General features: G+C 35.9%; 1 protein-coding gene across 13 annotated transcripts in view; it reads left to right on the top strand.

The window, feature by feature from the left end:
- The window catches only part of Dys (Dystrophin), a 917,866-nt gene that overhangs the window by 226,633 nt on the left and 665,287 nt on the right, over positions 1-25,946 (top strand). For all 13 annotated transcript variants that reach the window (XM_073982338.1, XM_073982331.1, XM_073982322.1 and 10 more), the window contains 2 exons: positions 3,027-3,122; positions 3,283-3,379. In XM_073982338.1, coding sequence (XP_073838439.1) covers positions 3,027-3,122; positions 3,283-3,379 — 193 coding nt within the window. The remainder of the gene's footprint in view (positions 1-3,026; positions 3,123-3,282; positions 3,380-25,946) is intronic.

The following is a 25,946-nucleotide window of genomic DNA, read 5'->3' as shown; positions in this document are numbered from 1 at the left end:
TAAATCAACAGTTTTACCACGATTCAACGAGGGATTTTTTAACATTATAATTTGAGTGGAAGCTGTGGTCGAATTAATGTAAAAAAGCAAAAATGCGTTGAAGGAAACGTGTTGTTTATATTAATTTCCAATTATATTAATTTCAACACAATGTAGGGCTTAATGCTCCAAGAAGAAGAATACACTTCACAGATGAAGTTCCTAATGTATGATTTTTTTAATATATCCACTACATCAGTCTCTAAGGGATGCTGACATTTTGAAGGTTGAGAAATGGGGTTTTTTGAATTCTGTCTCTATTTTGGACAAGCAACTAGATTTATGTAAAAGCTTGCTATGTAATTGTAGTACTCGCGATTACGCAAATTTACATGTATAGCTGGAGAGTGTAACCTTCGTAAGATCAGAGTAATCCTCTCCCAAAGTAGAAATTGTTGTGCGTAAATTTTTGGTTCACAAGTTGTTACAACAAAAATCAAAGCGATTCGAGAGCAGGTCATAAACTGAACTCTTCCGAGCTTTTGTGTGGGAGTTACCCGAAGAAGTGGACCGATTGAGTCCATATTAGAAATTCATCTAAGTCTGGTAGAATTTTCACGATGTGCAAAATATGGACCAAATCGGTTACTCGCTTCAAGAGTTATCGTGCACACAAATTTTCCGAACATTTTCGAACTTTTGTGGGGGAGGTATCGGTAGGAGTGGACCGATATAACCCATCTTCGAACTTAAACTAATTTTGGACAAAATTTTACCAAAGCCAAATTTTGAACCGAATCGGTTAATCCGTTCGAGAGTTATCGTGCGCTCCAGCCAGCCAGACAGACGGACGGACAACTTCAAATTGTCTGAAACGGATTTCGTCCTATAAAATCAGAAAATAACAAAATTAGAATAATAAAAGCTTTACTTTTATCCTCAAATCTTCTTCGTATTTTTGCAAGTAACATGAATTTTATAGCTTCGACCTTCACGTCATACGCTTAATTATACCCTCAGCCTCTAGGCTAAATAGGGTATATACACTTTGATACGATGAAAATGTGCCTCATCGAAATAATGGTTTTGACCCCAATTATGTTTGGACGTAATGTGTTTCAGACAATTTGGAGTTGATCTAGCCATGTCCGTCCGTCCCTCTGTCTGCCTGTCTGTCTGTCTGTCCTGCTGGCTGGAGCGCACGATAGCTCTCGAACGGAAGAACCGATTCGGTTCAAATTTTGGCTTTCGTAATATTTTGTCCAAACATAGTTTAAGTTCGAAGATAAGTCATATCGGTCCACTCCTTCAGGTACCTCCCCACAAATGTTCAAAATTGTTCCGAAAAATTGTGCGACAATAACTCTTGAAGGGAGTGACCGATTTGGTCCATACTTTACACATCCAAATATATCTACCAGATATAGATCAGGTTCTAATATGGACTTTATTTGTTCACTCCTTCGGGTACCTATCACACAAAATTTCGGATTTCACATTAAGATCTGCTTCCGAATTGCTTTGATTTTGATTTGAAGCAACTTGCATTCGCTGCCTCAATTACGACGGTAAAAGTATTTTTAAGGGCGAGTCCATACTTCTTGAGAAAACAGCCCGAAAGGTGTAAAAACCCCTATGGCACCATATGTAGTGGCTGGAGAGCACTATAACTCTCGAACTGATCAACCGATTTGGTCCAAACTTCAGTTTCAGTTCGAAGCTGGGCAATACCGGCCCACAGCTTCTGATACTTCCGCCAATATTTCAAAAATGTCACTAAAATGTATGCACTATGTCTCTTGAACGGGTCCAACAATTTGGTCCAAACTTTGGATCTCCTAACATTTTGTCCAAATTTAGTTGAACTTCTAAAATGGCCCATATCAGTCCTCTCCTTAGGATACCTCCCCCACAAAAGTTCAACATTTGTGTCCAAGTGCAGTTTAGGGTCTGTTCGAAAATCCTTTGAAAATTCATACCGGTGCTGTTCGATATGGTCCTGATTACAGCAATATTATGTTTTCCGTGGGCAAGTACATGCTTCCTGGCATACTGGTCCAAAAGTTATACGATGACCTACTGAAATGACTAGATCCACTTCGATAATGGACTATGTCGGCCCATTTCTTTAAGTACCTCCTCCTCAACACTTTTGAACTTTAATCCTAATCCACATTTTTGTCGGCAAATTCAAATGCCCAAAAAGTGTTTGAATTCACATGGGCTGAGGGTATATCTTTGTCGGCAAAGCCGACTGATACTTTTTTACTTGTTTGCAACAACTTGTATTCGCTGGTACAAGTTCTTTCTGAGAAAATGGTCGGAAAGCTGTAAAACAACCTCTATGGCACCATGTGTGGTAGCTGGAGCGCACATTCGTAATATTTTGTCCAAAGTTTTTTTTTCCGAGGCAAATCATACGCGCAAAATTTTGAAACCCCCCTAAATACATGTTTTTTTTTTTTTTTTGGGAAAAAAGTATTTCAATCCACACGGGCTGAGGGTATATCTCTGTCGGCAAAGCCGACTGATACTTTTTTACTTGTTTTTTACAAATTTTTAATTTTAATTTTCCACTTTACAAAATTAATACCGAAGAAAAATGTGGAAAAATCATCATCACGTAAATAAATTAAGGACCACTTAATATTATGTTGCAGACTTTACACTTACTAAGAATTACAATTTCTCCCAAATCATCCACTTTCTCACGATTTAATGAATTGTCAATTTGTGTTCCACGTGTAGATTTGTTTTAGATTTCAATGATTGTTTTGTCACTGTTGTTTTTTTTTTTTTTTTTTGTAGTTGTTTGTCTTTCTGTTTCTAACACCAAAGCATAATATGTTTTTCTCTGTTCGTGGTGTCCATTTGTTGGCGAAAAAAACTTTATCTTTGAACAAACTTTTATTCAATTTCACTTTGTGTTCTACTACAGCACATCACTTATCTGGTTTGGTGTTGTTTGACAATTGTCCATTTTTTTCTTGAGAAGAAACTTCCTTATTTCTTATTTATTTATTTTTTTCTATTTTTATACTCCACAGGATCGTCGTGACGATTTGAAATTGATTGTCAATGCCATTGGAAAAAGTGAACAAATGCCAAAAGTTAGTTCAGCCATGATGAATGATATTGAAAAGGTAAGCAAGAGGCAGCAGCACCAGCATGGTGGAAAGTTTCTCCTTTCTTTGATTTTGTTTACCTCCAACGAACTTGCAATAGATGTTCATATTTTTAATGTGATTTTTTTTACTTATGTTTCTCCATTCTTTCTTCCTGTTTTTTTTTTTTTCTCCACAGACCAAGAATAATCTTCAAACACATGCCGATACCATAGAAATGTCATTAACAGAATTGAAATCAAATAAAAAGCTAAATAACACCAATGGCAGTCGGGGTAAGTTCTAAAGAGCATGCTCCTAATTCATAACTTATAAATATTTGAAGCGTAAGAACATGTGTTTGGAAAAATAGTTAAATTCATAATGAAATAATTTATAGCTTCGTTCCCGTACTTTTTAATAGTAAAACTCGTAAAAGAGAGAACTGTAAAAAATTGTTCTCACACAAAAGTTTTTTTAAAATGGTTCGAGAACGGAAAATGGAAAATATGTCAAAAAAGTCGGCATACCAGCCAATCAGACACCGGCTACCATGTTACTATTTTTTACACGCTCAAATTTGTCGAGTAAAAAGTTTTTAAAGAGAGCGTAATTCAGCGCCATTTATGTTTAAAGAGATGTTAACATTTTACAACTTTTTTCTGTACGGGAACGGTTTTTCGGGTAAAATGTGTAAAAGTCGTAAAAATTGTAAAAACTTTTTAGTTCTGGAACAAAGATTATAATTTTATACGAAAAATGGTTATATTCTTTCGCCAAAGTAAATGAATGGATTTTGCTATTTTAGGAGAGACTTTTCTAATGGGTGCCATAGTGGTGCAGTTGTAAACACACTTGCCTTACGCAATGAATGCCCTGGTTCGATTCCCTGCACAGAAAACAATTGTGTTTGCCTTGGCAGCTGAAGTTCTTCTGCTGTGATGCATGTCGTAGTCTCCGAGAATGACATTTAGACTGTACCTTTGCTATTCATGCCTGGCTGATAGATGAAGATGGTACACTAGTGTCATGAGGAGGCACCCTTTTGTAGTCCACCCCAGCAAAATGTTCGATGCCAAAGATGCCATTCAATCATGGGTGCAAGTGAGCTGACATGTCATCTTTTTAGCATCTTCGTCGATGAATTTTATATGAGCGTGGACCCCAAAAGACGCTATTAATTTTTGGATCCAAAGCATGTCATTTATAACAATGCTTTGACATGTCATTTTCACCAATGCTTTGGCATGTAATTTCCACCAATGCTTTGGCATGTAATTTTCACCAACCCTTTGCAATTACATTATCATTACGACGTGAGTTTTAACAAAGTTGGTTGTGATTTCGAGTCTCCGACAACATCAAGACTATTGTAAATAATTCTTCTTCTTTTATTTGCCCATCCGTTGTTCGGATATAAGCGATCATACATTAAATAGTTTTACAATAAAAGAATTACATTTCAATTTACATTTACATTTTTTTATTTATATTGTCGGCAGTTCTCTATTTTTGGCCGCCCTGAACAAGTTCCTTTCATCGTCGTAGCCAGTCCAGTCTTGAATATTCATTAACCAGGAGAATTCTCTTCTTCCTCTGCTGGGCCTTCCTTCAATGTTCCCTTTAAGAATCTTTTGGATGAGTTGGTATTTGTCATTTCTTATTATGTGTCCAAAATAAGAGATTTTTCAATTCTTTTTGTTTTAATCAATAGTCGATCCACGTTCATTCTTCTTAAGACTTTATTGCTCGTTATTCGATTCACAAATCTGATTTTGGTTTGAATTCCGATATCATGGCTTGTTAGTGTTGTTATTGTATTTATAAAACGCTCCTCTGGCCATCTCTATTCAACATCGAATTTCATGTGATACGTCCCATTTGTCATTTATCAAAACCCCCAAATATTTGAACGTAGTTACTCTTTCAATTTCTGTATTGTGAATTGTCAGCAATGTCTTATTATAGATGTTCTTTCTGCTGATAATCATGTATTTTGTTTTTGTGATGTTAATTTTAAGTCCATATAGCTCGCTTACGGTTGTAAGTTTGTCTAATGCTTTTTGTAGGCCATTTATACTGCTTGCTAGGATTGTCGTGTCGTCTGAATATCGTATGTTATTTATTAGAACCCCATTTGTTCGTATTCCCATTTTCTCACTTTGCAAGGCCTCTGTAAATATTTTTTGGGAGTAAATATTAAATAAAAGTGGCGATAATATACATCCCTGTCTGACGCCCTTCGATATGCTGATTTCGTCGGTGAGTTCGCCGTTAACATCAATACAAGCAGTCTGGTTCCAATACAAATGTTTTATACATTAAAATTCTTTTCCATCTATACCGATTGATACAAGTATATCAATAAGTTTATGGTGCTGGACAGTATCAAAAGCTTTAGCATAATCTATGAGACAGATAAAAACATCTTTTTGCACATCACGACAGTTTTGGATCAGCGAGTGTATGCTGTAAATAATTAATCTTATATATTTAGAAAAAATTTTTAAATAAAAACACAAAATTCATCTCACTGGATCGATGGAATCGGTTCAAATACTGATGAAAAGATCGGATCTTTCACGACTTCCTTTGCATGGGTTCAAATGCTGATGAAAAGATCGGATCTTTCACGACTTCCTTTGCATTGTTTCAAATGCCAATGAAAAGATCGGATCTTTTACGACTTCGTTTGAACCAATGCAAAAGGTGCCATGAAATCACGTCACCGCATGTAACCCCTTCCTTCAAATTTTGCTGGGTCAGGTCGACATTCTGTCAGGTTTGAATATTCATCCACTAAGTAGCACCAACAGCTAAACCGACCGGACTATTGCTTAATAAGAGGCCAATAAAGTTGCTTTGTCAGCACCCCAAGAGCTGCTGACCTACTTCTGAAATTGTCGCAATAGTAACTCCCAATATATTGGGGTAGTTAGTTTTCGGAATCAGGACAATAGGTCTTGAAGCGGCTTAACCATTCAAATATATTCTGATTTAACAGAAGGGGAATATACTCGAGGCCGGAATTCTCACATTTGCTGTTTACGGTGTCAGCGAAGGGATCTGAGTGAATGCTTTAAAAAAGGTGATTTCTCTCTAGACTACTTAGGAGATGATTCAGTTTAAATAAGATCGCAACAAAAGACCTTCATAAAGAGAATCTCAAGATGTATTCTTTTTACAAAATACCTAAAGAAATCGTCATTCTGCAGAAGACCTGAAGAGATCTTATATCTACAAAAAATCTGTAGAAATCTTCTGTCTACAGAAGACCTTTATAGAATATATGTAGAAGTTCCCAAGTGCTCTTTAAGAGGCCCTCTGTCTATTGAAATCCTTCAATCTATAGATGTCTGTCTAAAATGAACATAAGATCTGTTCTCCAAAGAAGATTTAAAGAATGAAGTCCTCACAAGGTCTTCTGAATATAGTCACCTATTCTATTTATTCAAAACTTCAAGAGGTCTTCTGAACATAGACACCTCTTCTATTTATACAAAACTTCAAGGGGTCTTCAGACTATAGAAGACCTAACGAGGTCTTCTATCTATTGGAAGCTTTAAAAGGTCTTCTGACTATTGGATGCCTGAACGAAGTCTTCTGTCTATTGAATAACTCAAGAGGTCTTCTGTCTATGGAAAACCCGAAGATGTTTTCTGCCTATGGAAAACCCGAAGTTGTCTTCTGTCTATAAAAAACCCGAAGACTTCTGTCTATAGAAGGCCACAAGAGGTCTTCTGTCTATAGAATTCAAGAAAAGGTCTTCTGCCTATAGAAGACAACAAGAGGTCTTCTGTCTATGGAAGACCTCAAGAGGTCTTCGGTCTATAGAAGACCTCAAAAGGTCTTCTGTCTATAAAAGACATCAAGTGGTATTCTGTCTAGGGAAGACCTTAAAAGGTCAGCAGTCTAAAAAAGGACTTTTATCTACACGCAAAAAAACGGCCTCTCTAACATATGTCCCAAGCATATTTTGCAGCAAACATATATATGTTTGCAACAGTCCCAAACATAATATATGTTTGGGTCTGCAAACAAATATATGTTTGGGTGCAAAGATATATATGTTTGGGTGCAAACGAAGGTATGTTTGGGTGGAAACAATTTTATGTTTGGGTGCAAACATTTTATATGTTTGGGTGCAAAAAAATACAAACCCAAAAGGCACAAAAAAAACAAACACATGCACCAGTGGGCGCTTACTGAGAGCAAGGGAGCGTAAAATTCAATGTAAAACACTTTAAAACATTGATGCTCAAAATAAAAAAGAGAGTAAAGTAGTGAGAGAATCACAAGAAAATTTGTATCAACATTTAGTGGTTGCTAGACCTGTGACCAGTAAACATGTGGCGGGTGTCTGCGGTTTTATTCAGTGTCCCCACTAAAATTATGCGTATATCCACGCACATGTTTACTTGTCGGCTGCTCAACGACGACTGATTGTTATTCTCACATAGGTTAACGTATATGGATGATCTTGGCTGCTTTAAAATGTGGGCTCACTTGCTCTCAGTAAGAACTCACTGGCTATCTCTATAGTAGGGGTGAGCACGCCTGTGTGCTAGCACACAGGCAAATTGTTAAAACGTACTCTTAGTTTTTTGTGAACCATAAACAGTTAAAAGTTTATGCAATTTTTTATTTATATTTTTTAATAATTTGGATTGTGGACGATTTTAGACAACATTAATGTTTAAAAAATGTTGAAATTAGTAATGAAACATCAAGAAAAATTAAATATTAATTCTCTCTTAAATTTGCCTCTCTCTCGATTTTGCTCAGCTCTGCTCTATAGCAACAGAATAACAACAGAACAACCACCACTCAGTCTTCATTAAGAAGTCAATGAAGAAGGTTCTGTTGTCGGTTGTTTCAATGAGTTTTAGTTTTAGCAATGCATTAACGCACACGCTGTTTGTGAAGAGAGCGAGAGAGAGTCGTATGCGTGAGGCCGCAAACAATGCGTTTGTATTGGTGCCGATACCTGCTATAGTATACACCAGCATCCGGCAAAAAGGGGCACACGTGCCCTTGATGAGAAGAATAACAGAACAACCACCACTCAGTCGTCGTTCAGAAGTCAATGAAGAAGGTTCTGTTGTCGCTTGTTTTAATGATTTTTAGTTTTAGCAATGCATTAACGCACACGCTGTTTGTGGAGAGAGCGAGAGAGAGTCGTATGCGCGAGACCGCAAACAATGCGTTTGTATTAGTGCCGATACCTGGTATAGACACAAATGTTGTGGTTTTTTATTGAAAGGCAAAAGAACAACAAGCACATAGGTACATACAAAATTCCAAAGAAATACATAATACCATTGATGCTCAAAATAAAAAAGAGAGTAAAGTAGTGAGAGAATCACAAGAAAGTTTGTATCAGCATTCAGTGGTTGTTAGAACTTCGACCAGTAAACATATGGCGGGTGTGTGCGGTTTTGTTCAGTGTCCCCACTAAAATTATGCGTACATCCATGCACATGTTTACTTGTCGGCTGCTCAACAACGACTGATTGTTATTCTCATATACGTTAACGTATATGGATGATCTTGGCTGCATAACACACTTTAATAAAAGAAAAACTGATTGAAATAATTTGTAAATAGTCACACTTTTAAAAAGGAAAAATATATAGAAACGTAGTTGAACGCTTCTCCTTAGTTGTGAAATAAAACAAATTGTCCTCATAGTTGAAATCATCAGCGGGGAATCGGCATCTTGAATCAAATGATTATGTAATGTAATAAATAAATATGGGTATGCCATATTTCAAATATACATAAGTATGTATGTAATTACCAATATTAAATGCGATTTCTTCCTTGTCCAATAAAATAATTCCATTCAACTTTCCGATTCAATTATAAAATGTATTGGGCATTTAATTTACTAAAAAGCACAATTTCTTTAAGAAAGCACAAAACACTGATTTATTCACTCACTTTACCGTCTTGACTCTACAAAGGCAACTAAAACACTGAAGAAAGAAAAAAATATAATTCATATCATTTCTTCCTTTCTTCTTCTTGGTTAACAACAACAAAACAAGAAACACACGAGTTTGACGCATACATGCAACCAAAGCCCCCTCCTTCGCTTCTACGTCTTCTATTATACAATGCACACAACTCTTTATTTTAAAACAGCATTCCACAGCCGCGAGAGCACTGTTATTACTCTCGTTGACAAACATCCTCTCTCCACCCATGAAAAAAATGTTCTAACATAAAAAATATGTTTTACCCAAACATATCAAATTGAGATATGTTACAAAATGTTGCAAACGTATATTTGTTTGGACCCAAACATATTATGTTTGGATCCAAACATATATTTGTTTGCAACCTGTCCCAAACATATATTTGTTTGCAACCAGTCCCAAACATATATTTGTTTGGATCCAAACATATTTCTAACATAAATTTTTCTGCGTGTATAAAAGACATCAAATGGTCTTCTGTCTAGGGAAGACCTTAAAAGGTCAGACTACGGACTTTTATCTATATAAAACTTCAGAAGGTGTTCTGTGTATAGAAGAGCTCAACAGGTCTTCTGTTTATAGAATATCTCAAGAGGTGTTCTCTCTATAGAAAACCTCATGCCTCTGAACCCCTAAAGAAGAACTCAAAAGGCTTTTTGCATATAGAAAGGTTAATCTGCCTATAGAAGACCCCATGAGGTTGAATATAGAAGTTTCAACAGATATTCTGAGTGTGGTAGACCTTAAGAGATCTACCATCTATAGAAAACTATCAGAAAATCTTATGAGGTCTTCTGTCACAAGAAAACTTTAAAAGATCTTTTGGCTATAGAGGACCTCAAGAGGTCTTCCGCCGGCCTTGAGATGACCGCAAGAGGCCTTTTATCAATAGAAACCCTCATAGGTCGTCTGTCTAGAGAAGACAAAATGATTTCTTCTGTCTATAGAAGATCTGAAAAGGCATTATATCTATAGGAGACCTCAAGAGGTTTTCTATCTATAAAATACTTCAAGAAGTCTTTTGTCTAGAGAAGACCTCAAGAAGTCTTTTGTCTAGAGAAGACCTCAAGAGGTCTTATGTCGTATTTGTTTCGTTTTTCTGTATTGGGAGCAACATATCCCGGAATGCCTGCTCTGAATTCTTTTGGTCGTGCCGGGACGGAGGAAAACCCAGGACCAATGTATTTATGCTCAGTTTGTCACATTCACATCTTCACCCATATTCAACTTTCGGTGAGATGCAATAGATGTCAGGAGTGGGTGCATCTAAGGGATTGCTCTGGACTTGTCCAAGTGAGGGACTACGACAGGGACTATGTTGCTGCATGCTGCGTGGATACAGTCCCCAGTGAGTCGTCATCGGATTACGAAACTCCCTCGTCGTCTGATTATGAAACTCCCCCGCAGTCCCCTCGACAGCAACCGCACACGCAGCCTTTAACACCAGCCGTTGTTGTCCCAATCCCGGAAAATGAATCTTTTTTGCAATTTAATTGCAATGGACTCCGAGGTAAGATCGAGGAAATAGTAGATTTCATGAGTCGGAAGAACATCAAGGTCGCGTCGGTGCAAGAAACCAACAACAACTGTAGCTTACAACGTTGTGATGGTTACAACGTGTTAAGGAAGAATCGCACAAGAAGTGGATGTGGTGGATTAGCTTTCATATTGAACCAGTCTGTCCAATACAGACCTATATCGCTCGAACCTGTCTCTAATTACCCGTACATGGAATGTATGGTCAGGTGTGAAACTGCCGAGATAGAGTTGCTGAACGTATACTTCCTGCCGAGAAATAGCTGTATCTCAGAGTACGGGCTTGACATTAGCCCGCTTCTGGAAGGTCATAATCGTCTGGTCCCGGGGGACTTTAATGCGCATCATGTGATGTGGCATTCGGCCCTCGGAAACGACCAGAGGGGTACAGCGCTGGCTGAGCAGATTGATAGCTCTACGTTTTGCACGGTCAATGAGGACGCCCCTACCAGAATTTGAGGAGAGTGTCACAGTTCGCCAGACATAACCACCGTCTCACCTGGTCTGACAAATGACGTCACCTGGCAACTCGTCAATTCCCTTGGATCAGACCATTTCCCCATAATTGTATCCTTTAACATACCACCCGATTTCATCACCTCTGAACGCCACACGTTCGTCAATCATAGGAAAGCTGATTGGCCGATATTCAGAGAGTTCACCAATCACCGCTTCAGAGAACTGCCCAATCCTTCTGATGTTCGGGTAGCGAAAAGGACTTTCCGAGACATCATCACTGCTGCAGCCGCTCGTTATATCCCTGCTGGTCGAATACCCGAAATAGGACTAAACTTCCCAGCAGAGGCGACGGGATTAGCAAATGAGCGTGATGAGCTTCGTCGAGCCAACCCTAATGGCCCCAGAGTTAGGGAGCTGACACTTGAAGTTAACAGGCTGGTCGGCCAACATAAGCGGAAAAAGTGGTTAAATCATCTGAAGAATTGCAACATTGGAGCCGGTATAGGTGATTTGTGGGCAACGGTTAAGTCACTCTCGAACCCTGGAGGAAGGGAAGATAGGACCTCAGTCACGTTTGGCGACGTTACGTTGACTGACCCGAAGAGGTGCGCAAGTTATTTCAATCGACAGTTTGTCGAGCACCCCGAGAGTGACAGGGCGAAGAGAAGAGTACTACGTCGCATCAGATCTCTTCCTGCCGAGGATGAACCACCACAGTTTACAATGGATGATGTTGCCAATGCCATCAGGAACGCTAAATCATCCAAAGCGTTGGGCCCTCATGGAATCTCCATGGTAATGCTGAAGCAGCTGGATGAGCCGGGAGTGGAGTATCTCACCAAAGTTCTCATTGTTCCCGAAGTCTGGAAAATGGGCAGGGTGGTACCACTACGGAAGCCCGGCAAGGATGCCAGCAAAAGTGAATCGTACAGACCGATTTCGCTTTTGTCGCCCGTAGCAAAGACCCTTGAGGCCTTAGTCCCCAGTATCAGAAATAGCTATCAAGTTGCCGATCATCAGCATGGATTCCGTAAGCAGCACAGCACGACAACTGCGCTGCACACCATTACCACACATATTTGTCAAGGACTAAACGAGAGACGGCCGTGCGATAGAACAGTGATGGTGGCGCTTGACTTATCAAAAGCCTTTGATACAGTCAGGCATTCCACGCTGTTTGAGGACATTGAGCAGACAACCCTCCGGCCAAGCTTGAAACGTTGGATAGTCAATTATATGTGTGGACGCCAGTCGTACGTGGAATTCAGTAACAAGAAGTCCAAACCTCGTAGAGTGAAACAGGGAGTTCCCAAGGTGGGGTAATATCTCCCCTCCAGACGGCATCGAGATCGTAACGTATGCGGATGATTGCACGACCCTGGCGTCGGGTACCTATCCTGATGACATCTGTGAGAGACTGAACTACTATTTAACTGATCTTATCACCTTTTTCCATTTGAGGAATATGCAGATTTCCAAAATCAACAGCCACTCTGTTCACCTCATGTTCACCTCATGGAAGAGAATTGAATGTCGTGGTCGACGGTAGCAGAATTCCAACCAAAAACTGCCACAAAATTTTCACACATTCGACACTTCTTTCACTTCGTGCACGCACGCCACAGCTATCTGTAAAAAACTGAAAAGTAGGAACAAGGTCCTCAAGTCCCTAGCCGGCAGCACTTTGTGTGCAGATAAAGAAACCTTGTTGACCACATATAACGCGATAGGTCGGTATGTGGTAAGCTATGCGGCGCCAGTTTGGTCCCCGAGAGTATGTGATACGAATTGGAAAAAGATTCAAACTTTCCACAATGCCGCCCTGAGAACAGCAACAGGGTGCCTCCTCAAATCTTCAGTGGACCATCTACATGAGGAGGCAAAGATTCTTCCAGTAAAGCAACACAATGAGATGCTTTCGTTGCAGTACCTGCTTGGATGTTACCGTGGGAGCCATCCCAATCACCATCTTGTGGGTAGGCCCGACACATTCAGGTAGATCAGGAAGGATATCCATGCTCCAGAGGGAGAGGTCCAACGAACCCCTAGATCAACAAGCATATCAAACAGGTTTAAATAGTATTCACACGGATGCAGTTGGCAAGGCCTTAAGCAATTATAATGTGAATAAAGTCCTCGAAATACATCCCCCATATATTGCAGCTGAGGAGCGTCAGATGCCACGACAAACTAGAGTCGTTTTGGCCCAACTACGCTCGGGATATTACAGTCGCCTAAATTCTTAATGGGGGGAAATCGACCGCGCCGTGCAAGACATCTGTCCAGTATGTGGCATGGGCCCGCACGACACAAAACACCTTTTCAACTGCCCAGCCAAACCTACTCATCTAACTCCAGTGGATCTGTGGCTACATCCCATTTTTGCAGTCGTCTAAATTCTTGTTGGGCGGAAATCGACCGCGCCGTGCAAGACATCTGTCCAGTATGTGGCATGGGCCCGCACGACACAAAACACCTTTTCAACTGCCCCGCCAAACCTACTCATCTAACTCCAGTGGATCTGTGGTTACATCCCATCTAAGCAGCGACTTTCCTGGAACTGGGGATAGACCCAGAGCCAGATTGAACAGAAGAACGAACATACAAACATGATAAAAAACACTGTTACAACAACAACACGCAGAAAAATGAATGCAGCAAACAAATAATATGTTTTTTCCCTCCGTGCATGTATAATAGGGTGGGGCGATTTGTGTGGAAGGAAAAAAACCTTAATGAGCCCTTCGCTTTTCTGATTCCTGGGATTGAACTGAGCAAAAAAGTCCACTGGACCATATATCTACCGTGAAAATCGAGCCTCCCGATTTTGACTTTAAGTTTTTTATTGACGTTTTTGGATATTTTGGCATATAACAGCCAAACCATTGAGATTTTCGATCCAACACAAAGACAAACATTGTAGCCAAGACAGTAATTGAAAACTCTCGAATACATCGCAAAAGCATTGGAACGCTCCTTCAGGCAGTTTTGGAATTTCTCATAATTTTCAAAAATATAATGTTTTTTTGTTTTGTTCAATATTTATTTTGAAAATTATGAGAAATTCCTTTGTAGGTTTTTTGTGGGGTTTTTCAGACATAAACCACTATAACTTAGCCATTTGTTAACCGATTTAAAACAATAATAGCTTATTTAAAAGACATTATTCACCCCTTTAAAAGGAAGAAGGATCAAAAGAAATCCGTTGTGGAAAAAATAAGATATGCCCGTTTAAATTTGAAAATGTAAGAAACCCACATTTTCACTACTTTTACCGTTATAAAAAAATAAAACTAAGTGACCCAAACGAAATAAAGGCATTGTCGTTGTCCATGGATCCCAACACGATATAATTTTGCATCAGAACACTTGAATATTATTCGGGTCAAATTTTGTAGCACAATGTCATTTATCGACATTTTCCGAAAAGTTTGCACATTCTTAAGGCCGAAACTGCCTGAAGGAGCGTTCCAATGCTTTTGCGATGTATTAGAGAGTTTTCAATTACTGTCTTGGCTACAATGCTTGCCTTTGTGTTGGATCGAAAATCTCAATGGTTTGGCTGTTATATGCCAAAATATCCAAAAAACGTCAATAAAAAACTTAAAGTCAAAATCGGGAGGCTCGATTTTCACGGTAGATATATGGTCCAGTAGAGTTTTTTGCTCAGTTCAACCCCAGGAATCAGAAACGCGAAGGGCCCATTAAGGTTTTCAAATCGCCCCGGCCTAATGTATAATAATAAAAAAATAATAATTGAAGGGACAAGGGATACTTCTCTTATATAAACGAGTGCACGCCGATTCATATCAGCTTAATGTTATTGAACCTATTGTTTATCGCCGAGTCTTAACGGCGTGTCTTAAGACAGCACTTCTAGAGAAGACCTCCATAAACAACTGGTTAAAGGACATCTTATTAAGTTTTCTGTTTTGTTCCACTCTTTGAACTAAGTAAACACCTACGATTATCACTTCTGCGATGTTTGTAAACATGTTTTTTGTTGTTATTTGTAATTCCCAAAATGTTAGCCGCACGTTGACAGCGTTGACTTCTCTTCGTCGGGTCGTGTCAGGCTAAATTCACATGTCAACAAATTGTACATTTAAAATTCGCTTTCCAAAAAAAAGACTAATTTATTTGTAGTTCAAATGCTGTCATAAGCATAACCAATTTGGTCCATGTATGTATATTAGGATGCGTATAATTTGAAGGGAACAAAGGAGAATTTCGACTCATTTCAGTACGATCGATTTTGAATGGAAGTTTTGCGATGTTTGAAATACTAAAAAGGAAATTTCAAGTAACGTAAAACTTCTGTTTAATATTTGTCATACTGGAAAGGAGCCGATCATCTCGTTTTTAGAATATCCTGAAATCATCGCCCTAACAGGCAAAATTTCAAATCAATAAACATTTCGACAAGTTCAACCATTCAACATTATTGTTGTAAAATTTTCAATTGTTTGTTTTTCTATCTTTTAAATTTAATTAGGCGGCCATCAGATCATCTGCTTTTTCACATGTACGTTGTCACTTTGGGTATACTAATATACAGAACAGCTGATGTCATACATGTGAAAAAGCAGATGGTCTGATGACGGCCTTATCAGTTTCACCCTCACATGCAAATCTTTGGTTTTGATGCTTTTTCACAAAAAACACATGTTTAAAAATCAACATCAAATTACACAGATGTCAATCATGATTAGATTACAATCACAGCAAATCAAATGTGAAAGATAACTTTTAAATATTTTAACTCTAAATATATATCAAAAATTAAATAACAAATGCATTCACATAAAGAAAGCATTTTGATTTCAAATAATAACGTTAGTTTAATAACTAAATATTCTTAAATTTGTTACAAATTTATAGTTTCTCCCTCTTGTACCGCAATCCTTAGTTTAAAATAAATCAAACTATGTCAACCCATGGCTGAATAGCACCTGCTGTGCAGTAGCTTGCTGTGCTTCGGCCATAACATTTGTTATAATTTGTCTAAATGCGGTTGCAGATGTCCAAAGAAGAACTTTGGACAATGCCATACATACATATTTGTGGCTAAGGTTTATTTTGGTTTGTATGTTTACAAACAAATATTGCTTGGGCTTGTTCCGGCAGTTTATACACAAGAACAAAAATACATTTCGTTCATCAGCATGCTTTTCATGCTGATTTTATTGGAAAATACACAAAATTTAAAGTGAACTAAATATCAATTAAAACATTTTCATAATGATATGTTTATGTGAATGGAAATTTGAAATAAATTTTAAAATACTCATCATAAACAGAGCATTAGTAATTTGGGAAAGGAAATCCACAGTAGGGTGGAAATTCGAAAAATAACTGTTCTAAATTAAAATTATTTATTTTCAAAGGAGGCCGACAAAAGAAAGAGTTTGTCAAAGGTTTTAGCATTTTTTTCGCGGTCAAATAATATATATATTTTTTTAAAAAAATCGGCAGACACTGAATTAAAAAAAAAAAAAGAAAACACTCAACAACGACGATAGTGAATTCTATCATAATTATAAGTAATATTCACACCAGTTTTGTAAGTTATAAATATTTTCCATGAAGATGCAATAAATAAAAACGACCTCAAGTTCAAAAAATATTTGCTTTATTTAAAAGAGAAAATATTTTCTCAACGACCAACACAATTTTTTCATAAAGACCAACATTTGCCCATCGTTATTTGTTCTTATAGCTCATTTAGACTAGCCATAAATCCTCGACTGGATTTAATAAATCCGGTACAAATCTCATTGCATTTAGATATACATTTTGGAGGATTTAAATGACAGTCAGCTGACTTTTGTTCATAGCACAATTACCAAGGTAGATGCATTAGCCCATCTAATCGAATTTAAAACGTCAAAAGAATTTTTTGTAAATTGAATTCGTCTCAAAAACATACGTCAAATTACAAATTTATTGTTTAATGTTGAAAGTGTTAGCACATTATGCTAACTAAAGAGCAAATAAAGAATTATTTTATCGCAGTTTGCCCATCTAAAATAAATATACGAATTATTTTTATCGTTTAGAAAATAAATATAAATATTTGCATTGTTCCCGTACTTTACAAAGTGGTAAAAGTCGTAAACGATTTTCATATAAATTTTGTGTACGGGAACGCAAAATGTATAAAGTGGTAAAAATTGTAAAAACTTTTTAGTTCTGGAACAGAGCTTTTTTTACAATATTAGTCTTGGTTGATTAAAATCAACTTTTTACATCGAAAAAAGTTTAATTTTTCCGCCTTGTTTACAAATTTTTACATTTTAAATTATTTTTAGTCTAGCAATTCACCGATGCATCTACCTTGTTTCTTGTGCCAGCTTGCAACTTTTTGCATTTTCTAGCAACATGTTGCAAAAAACAGAGTTGTATACGAGGATTTATGCCAGATTTAAAACAAATCCACTCAATAGGAGGATTTATTTTTGTATGGGAAATCTGGTAGATTTTGGCTGGATTTAGCAAATAAAACCTGATAATATGCTAAATCCGGCTAATGAAGTCATATCTAAATGGGCTATTATTGGGAAAACAGAGCTAGATGATGTTATTTATTGAATAACCCGCTGTGCCATCTATGTGTCACAGTATGTACTACAATGGTTATCGTTGTTATCGTTCTCACAGCTATAAAAGTTTTGAGTTTTTATCGTAACTGTTTCCATCAACAACTAATTTTCGAACAACACCCCCAAAAAGGTATATGTCTTTGCTAATCATGTTGTGTGGGGTATGTATCTCAGCTATTATGCCCACAAAACTTTTTCCATTCATTGACACCAATAAAGCTCCTTAGTTTATCTTTGTTGCTGCTTTTCGTGCACTTGACAATGAAATTGTATTCACATTCAGTGGAAAAATATTGCATTTAACAGCTGTGACAGCGACATTAATATTCAAATGAACAACGCGCTCCGGAAAGAACGCATCCGTACCGTAAATTATATGCACGACTACGACTTAGAGACAAACAAACGGTAAAACAAACGATAAATATCACACCAATCGTACGAATAAAATAAAGCGGGAAATTGTATAAAAAAGCTATGTGGAAAAATATCAATAAACATGAAATAAAAGAAGCTATGAATAATAAATAATAAAAAGTGGAGATACAATGGCAAAACAAAGAGAAAATTTGCAAATAAATTTAAAACAATGATTTGAAGATTTTTTTAGCAAATGAATAAGTAATTTTTATACTGAGTAGTAGTTACGAAGTGATATGACTAAATCAAAGTTTAATATATTCTCAGTTTTTGTTAATAAATTTCAAAAAGGTTTTAAATATAAAAAACTACTGCCATATAATCGAAAAGGTTTGTTTTACTATGCATTTTTGAACAAAAAATAAAAAATAAATAAATAAAAATAAATAAATTGTGGAAATCTATTTTTTGTTCGGCTTATAGGACAACTGTTCTGTGGAGGACCACATAATTAAGCAAACCCATGTTCGTTGGTCTTTAAAAAAATGTCTTCTAAAAGACCACATTCGCTGATCATTTAAAAATATTTTTTTAAAAAATCCACTCTTTTGGTGGTCATTGAAAACAAATATTTTTTTTAAAAAATCCACGCTTCTGGTGGTTGTTGAAAAAACATTTCTTTAAAAGATCCAAGCTACTGGTGGTCATTGAAAAAAATATTTTTTAAAAATCCACGCTACCGGTGGTCAGTGAAAAAATATTTCTTTAAAACTCCACGCTACTGGTGGTCAGTGAAAAAATATTTCTTTAAAAATCCACGCTACTGGTGGTCAGTGAAAAAATATTTCTTTAAAAAATCCACACTACTGGTGGTCAGTGAAAAAATATTTTTTAAAAAATCCACGCTTCTGGAAGTCTTTGAAAAAAACATTTCTTTAAAAATCCACGCTTCTGGTGGTCGTTGAAAAAATATTTCATTGAAAATCCAAGCTACTGGTGGTCATTGAAAAAAATATTTTTAAAAAAATCCTCGCTTCTGGTGGCCTTTGAAAACATTTTTTTTAAAAAACACGTTACTGATGGTTGTTGAAAAAATATTTCTTTAAAAAATCGAAGCTATTGGTGGTCGTTGAAAAAATATTTTTTAAAAAATCCAAGCTATTGGTGGCCGTTGAAAAAATATTTTTTAAACAATCCACACTTCTCGTTGTCGTTGAAAAAATACTTTGTAAAAAATCCAAAAAAAAATATATTTATAAAAATCTACGCTTCCGGTGGTCGTTGTAAAACAACGCTTCGGGTGGTAGTTGAAAAAATATTTATAAAAAATGCCCGCTTCTGGTGTCCGTTGAAAAAAATATTTATAAAAAATGTCCGCTTCTGGTGGTCGTTGAAAAAAAATATTTATAACAAATGCCCGCTTTTGGTGGTCGTTGAAAAAAAATATTTATAAAAAATGCCCGCTTCTGGTGGTCGTTGAAAAAAAATATTTATAACAAATGCCCGCTTTTGGTGGTCGTTGAAAAAAAATATTTATAAAAAATGCCCGCTTCTGGTGGTCGTTGAAAAAAAATATTTATAACAAATGCCCGCTTTTGGTGGTCGTTGAAAAAAAATATTTATAAAAAATGCCCGCTTCTGGTGGTCGTTGAAAAAAAATATTTATAAAAAATGCCCCCTTCTGGTAGTCGTTGAAAAAAAATATTAATAAAAAATCCACGCTTCAGGTGTTAGTTGAAATCCACGCTTCGGATGTTAGTTGAAAAGCTATTTATAAAAAATCGACGCTTCGGGTGTTAGTTGAAAAGCTATTTATACAAAATCCAAGCTACGGGTGTTAGTTGAAAAAAAATTATAAAAAATACACGCACGCACCATACTAAAGGGCCCAAAATGTGATTTTAAAAGACAATTTTTTAAAGACAATTTTTTATCGGCTTTTACCTTGAGAACCAATGTTTTTTTAAGAAACACTTTTTTAAGATCCAATTTGCGGAATTTGTAAAGATTTTCTAGAGACTCGTTTTCGAGTGAAATTAAGATCAACGGTAATTTTTAAAGAATATTAGTATATGTCATAGATTTTTTAATTTTTATATTTATATGCGAATTTTTTGTTTTTTTTTTTAATTGATTTTTTATTTTTTTTTTTTTTTTGGTCTTATGAACATGAACATATTCTTTAAAAATCCACGTGGTTTGATATGATAGATGGTCAAATAAATATTCTTTAAAAATCCACGTGGTTTGATATGATAGATGGTCAAATAAATATTCTTTAAAAATCCACGTGGTTTGATATGATAGATGGTCAAATAAATATTCTTTAAAAATCCACGTGGTTTGATATGATAGATGGTCAAATAAATATTCTTTAAAAATCCACGTGGTTTAATATGATAGATGGTCAAATAAATATTCTTTAAAAATCCACGTGGTTTGATATGATAGATGGTCAAATAAATATTCTTTAAAAATCCACGTGGTTTGATATGATAGATGGTCAAATAAATATTCTTTAAAAATCCACGTGGTTTGATATGATAGATGGTCAAATAAATATTCTTTAAAAATCCACGTGGTTTGATATGATAGATGGTCAAATAAATATTCTTTAAAAATCCACGTGGTTTGATATGATAGATTGTCAAATAAATATTCTTTAAAAATCCACGTGGTTTGATATGATAGATGGTCAAATAAATATTCTTTAAAAATCCACGTGGCCTGAGAGTTCAACAAAAAATATTCTTTAAAAGTCCACGTGGTCTGAGGGTTCAACAAAAAATATTCTTTAAAAGTCCACGTGGTCTGAGGGTTCAACAAAAAATATTCTTTAAAAGTCCACGTGGACTGAGGGTTCAACAAAAAATATTCTTTAAAAATCCACGTGGCCTGAGAGTTCAACAAAAAATATTCTTTAAAAGTCCACGTGGTCTGAGGGTTCAACAAAAAATATTCTTTAAAAGTCCACGTGGTCTGAGGGTTCAACAAAAAATATTCTTTAAAAGTCCACGTGGTCTGAGGGTGCAACAAAAAATATTCTTTAAAAGTCAACGTGGTCTGAGAGTTCAACAAAAAATATTCTTTAAAAATCCACGTGGTCTGAGAGTTCAACAAAAAAATTTTCTTTAAAAATCCACGTGATCTGAGAGTTCAACAAAAAATATTCTTTAAAAATCCACGTGGTCTGTGAGTTCAACAAAAAATATTCTTTAAAAATCAAAAAAATATTCTTTAAAAGTGCACGTGGTCTGAGGGTTCAACGAAAAATATTCTTTAAAAGTCCACGTGGTCTGAGGCTCGATTAAAACATATTCCTTAAAAATCCACGTTGTCTGAGGGTTCAAAAAATATTCTTTAAAAATTCACGTGGTCTAACGGCCCTTCAAAAAATATTCTTTAAAAAACTACGTAGTCTAAGGGTCCTCGAAAAATATTCTTTTAAAATCAACGTGGTCTGGGGGTTGATCAAAAAATATTATTTAAAAATCCACGTTGTCTGAGGGTTGTTCAAAAAATATTCTTTAAAAAATCTCGTGGTCTGAGGCTTGATTAAAAAATATTCTCTAAAATCCACGTGGTCTGAGGCTTGATTAAAACATATTATTTAAACATCCACGTTTCCTGAGGGTTGATCAAAAAATATATTTTAAAAATCCACGTGGCCTGAGGTTTGATCAAAAAATATTATTTAAAAAAGCACGTGGTCTGAGGGATGATCAAAAAATATTCTTTAAAAATTCACGTGATCTTCGGGTCCATCAAAAAATATCCTTAGAAATCCACGTGGTCTGAGGGTTCATCAAAACATATTCTTTAAAAATCCACGTGGTCTGAGTGCAACAAAAATATTCTTTAAAAGTCAACGTGGTCTGAGAGTTCAACAAAAAATATTCTTTAAAAATCCACGTGGTCTGAGAGTTCAACAAAAAAATTTTCTTTAAAAATCCACGTGATCTGAGAGTTCAACAAAAAATATTCTTTAAAAATCCACGTGGTCTGAGAGTTCAACAAAAAATATTCTTTAAAAATCCACGTGGTCTGAGCAGGGTTTCGGAGTCGAGGTATTTTTGGCTCGACTCCGACTCCGACTCCAGACGAGTTTTTTTCACGACTCCGGCTCCGACTCCGACTCCGGGTCGACTCCGAGAGTGAAATGAATAAAATGTGCACACATTTTTAACTTTTTCTTATATTTTGGCCGATATTCCTTACATATTCATTAGAAAGGGCATTCGTTCGAATACATTCGAACATATCAATATTGTTTCTGCCGATTCTTACATTGAAAATAGCAAATTTAGAAAGTTTTTTTTTTTTTTTAAATTTTGCCTTTTTAGGCGAAGATCATTTTTAGTAATAATTTTTAATTAATTTCTCGTTGGAAATCGAGCTTAATGATCAATAATGCATCTGAAAAGCGGAAAGCCGACGACTCGAAAGTTTTTGTCGGTTTTTCTTTTTTGCACGAGTATATTCTAGACGGAATTCTTCCGCGTGAGAAAATCTTTAAGCTTTCAAAATATGTGAAAATGAAGGGACAATACAAATCATAATGACTACATGCAATAAAAATTATAAGCAATTTAAACTGGATGTAATCCAACATTTTAGTGCGCTTAGCCTTAAAAGGAGACCTCCAGTTGTAAAGCTCAATAAAAGCAATCTTCACGATTTTTCCGAGAAAACTACGTAACTTTTTGCGTGATTTTTTTCTTCGTCTGAAAGGGAAAAATATTACGAGTTTTTGAGACCGCCGATTTCGAGAAAAACACAGTTTATTTGCTGCATACAAAATAAAATAAATTGTTGTTATGGCAATATTGTTCCGATCGACTTAAAAATTTGATCACACATTCTATGCTATTTATACTAAAATTCAGCGCTCACATTTTGAACTTTGGTGTGAAGTGGATAATTTTATTGAAATATTTGAGATATATTGTGTAAATAAACCATCACGTAGCCCGACAGATGTTTTCTGGAACTGAAAAATTAGCATGAAAATATTCTACAAAAATGTTGCTAGGAAAATTTTATGTAGTGTCGGTCCACTAAGATAAGAAATCGATATTGTCATGTTTCCATTGTCCTTTATAACTTTTACCCGATCCTTTCTAATGAAAACTCTATGGTTATGTATTTCATTGAATTTCGTATATGCTATTGATTGTGTAGAAAACTCGGATACACATGAACTATGTCTGTTCCTGGCGGACAGATCCGGTTATTTGGATGTCTACATCTAATGCCCTCATTGAGTACATAAAGAATACTAGAAGAAATATTCGCCGTTTGTCAGACTTCTGAGTTATAGCGGGATGAATCTGTCGTTGACAAACAACGAATTTAATCTGAATTTCATATATAGTTAATAGATTATGCGAAATTTACCAAAATACATAGAGACCACAATGTCTTTTATAGAGGACAAGGATGATTTCTCATAAAAAAAAAAAACAGGATGAGAATACCAATAGACCTTTGTCAGCAGACCAGTAAGACTTCTGACGAAAGAGGTTAAAAGTCCAATCTTAATTCGATTGTCATAGAACTTTACTTTTGTTTGCAAAAAGAATCATTTGGATCAACAAAATAGAGATGAATAGACTACACTTCAGAGGATAGTAAATATCCTGTGAATTGTCCTTGAAATTAGTATAAAATACCGTATGCATATATGTTTTCTTATAATTTTCTTTTAAAATAAATAATGATTTAAAAAATGTTCTTGTTCCAAATTTAATCTTATGTTTCTATAACGTGGAAAAAATTTTGCCCGGAGTCGGAGTCGAGTTATTTTTTCCGACTCAGACTCCGACTCCGACTCCAGCAAAATTGCTCGACTCCGACTCGTAGACTCCGACTCCGACTCCGAAACCCTGGGTCTGAGAGTTCAACAAAAAAATTTTCTTTAAAAATCAAAAAAATATTCTTTAAAAGTGCACGTGGTCTGAGGGTTCAACAAAAAATATTCTTTAAAAGTCCACGTGGTCTGAGGGTTCAACAAAAAATATTCTTTAAAAGTCCACGTGGTCTGAGGGTTCAACAAAAAATATTCTTTAAAAGTCCGCGTGGTCTGAGAGTTCAACAAAAAATATTCTTTAAAAGTCCACGTGGTCTGAGGGTGCAACAAAAAATATTCTTTAAAAGTCCACGTGGTCTGAGAGTTCAACAAAAAATATTCTTTAAAAATCCACGTGGTCTGAGAGTTCAACAAAAAAATTTTCTTTAAAAATCCACGTGATCTGAGAGTTCAACAAAAAATATTTTTTAAAAATCCACGTGGTCTGAGAGTTCAACAAAAAATATTCTTTAAAAATTAAAAAAATATTCTTTAAAAATCCACGTGGTCTGAGAGTTCAACAAAAAATATTCTTTAAAAATCCAAGTGGTCTGAGAGTTCAACAAAAAGTATTCTTTAAAAATCCACGTGGTCTGAGAGTTCAACAAAAAATATTCTTTAAAAGTCCACGTGGTCTGAGGGTTGATCAAAAATATTCCTTAAATGTCCACGTGATCTGAGGCTTCATCAAAATATATTCTTTAAAAATCCAGGTTATGTGGTCTTTTCGTCTTTTAAGTCAACATCCTTCAAAACTATTTTTAAATATCCAGGTTTATTTGCCGAAATTCAAATTGTGTCAGCCTAAAATGATCACAAATGTCTATTATATCACGGCCCCTCCTAAAAATGTGCTTTAATTTCCTTTCTTTAATAATTACATCCCGAACTGTATACATTAATTGAATTCAATTTTACCAGCTGATATTCAACGCCTCCCCATACAATACATTTCTTCGCACATATGTTTGAATGTATGAATTATAACAACATTAATGTCACGTCAGGATGTAGAAGAAGCGAACAAATTATAACAACAACTACAGAAACTCGAAAAATATCAAACTTGTAAAATGTAATATTCTGTAAATGCCAGAGGAAATGTAGAAAAAAAAACGCAATGTGTTCTTCTTTCATCAACAATTTACCACTTTGATTCACAACACCATGTACATACATATGTGTGTATTTATGAGCCCCCTACAAGCAAAGTCAATGTCCTAAACGGAAAAAGGAAACATAAATGCACAAACGGATACACGTACATATATCCAAACAGATACTTGTACTTCCACACAACACTGATGCTTTTTCTGTCTGTTGGTTTCAGGCTGGCTAGACTATGATAGCGAATATAACAAGCACTGCACTGCCGCTACCGCTGCTGCTTCTTCTTCTACTTCTTTAATAACGACTGAGAAAAAGATGAGACACAATTGCCTGTTTATTGCTTAAGTGTGTACAGAAGGACTTTGACACACGATCTGACAAACAGCTTAGCGTTGTGGCTGCTTGGTTAGCTGACTAGCTGCTTGGTTGGTTGGTTTTGTTAGTTTGTGTTGTTTAAATGAGTGAGTGATTGAGGAATTGAGACTAACTGGCTGCTGAGAATTTGTATGCTGCAGGTGTGAAAATAAAATTCTTTGTCTACACGTTGAATTCAAAACAAAGATAAGCACCATGATGTAAATACCCCTTTGCTTGTTTAGGGTGAAAGTGTCCCTGGCATATGGGACTTACTCAACGGTGAAATTGTGGGCTTGTTATAGGAGCTATTAGAGTTCATAAACAGACTATCAAACGTGAATTTAAAACGTGGATTTTAAAAGAATAAATTTTGATGCTCTGAGCATGTGCATTTTTAAAGAATATTTTTTTGATGTACCCTCAGACCCCGTGGATTTTTAAAGAATATTGTTCATGAACCCTCAGATCAAGTGGATTTTTAAAGAATATTTTGTATAGACCCTCCGAAAACGTGGATTTTTAAAGAATATTTTATAATCAAGCCTCCGGCCACGAGGATTTTTTAAAGAATATTTTTTGAACAACCCTCAGATAACGTGGATTTTTAAAG

Source organism: Musca autumnalis, unplaced genomic scaffold, assembly GCF_047663935.1.
Source record: "Musca autumnalis isolate F117 unplaced genomic scaffold, ASM4766393v1 scaffold_1, whole genome shotgun sequence".
NCBI lineage: Eukaryota > Metazoa > Arthropoda > Insecta > Diptera > Muscidae > Musca > Musca autumnalis.
Note: the sequence above shows the minus strand (reverse complement) of the source record. Positions and strands in the feature narration are given on the sequence as shown.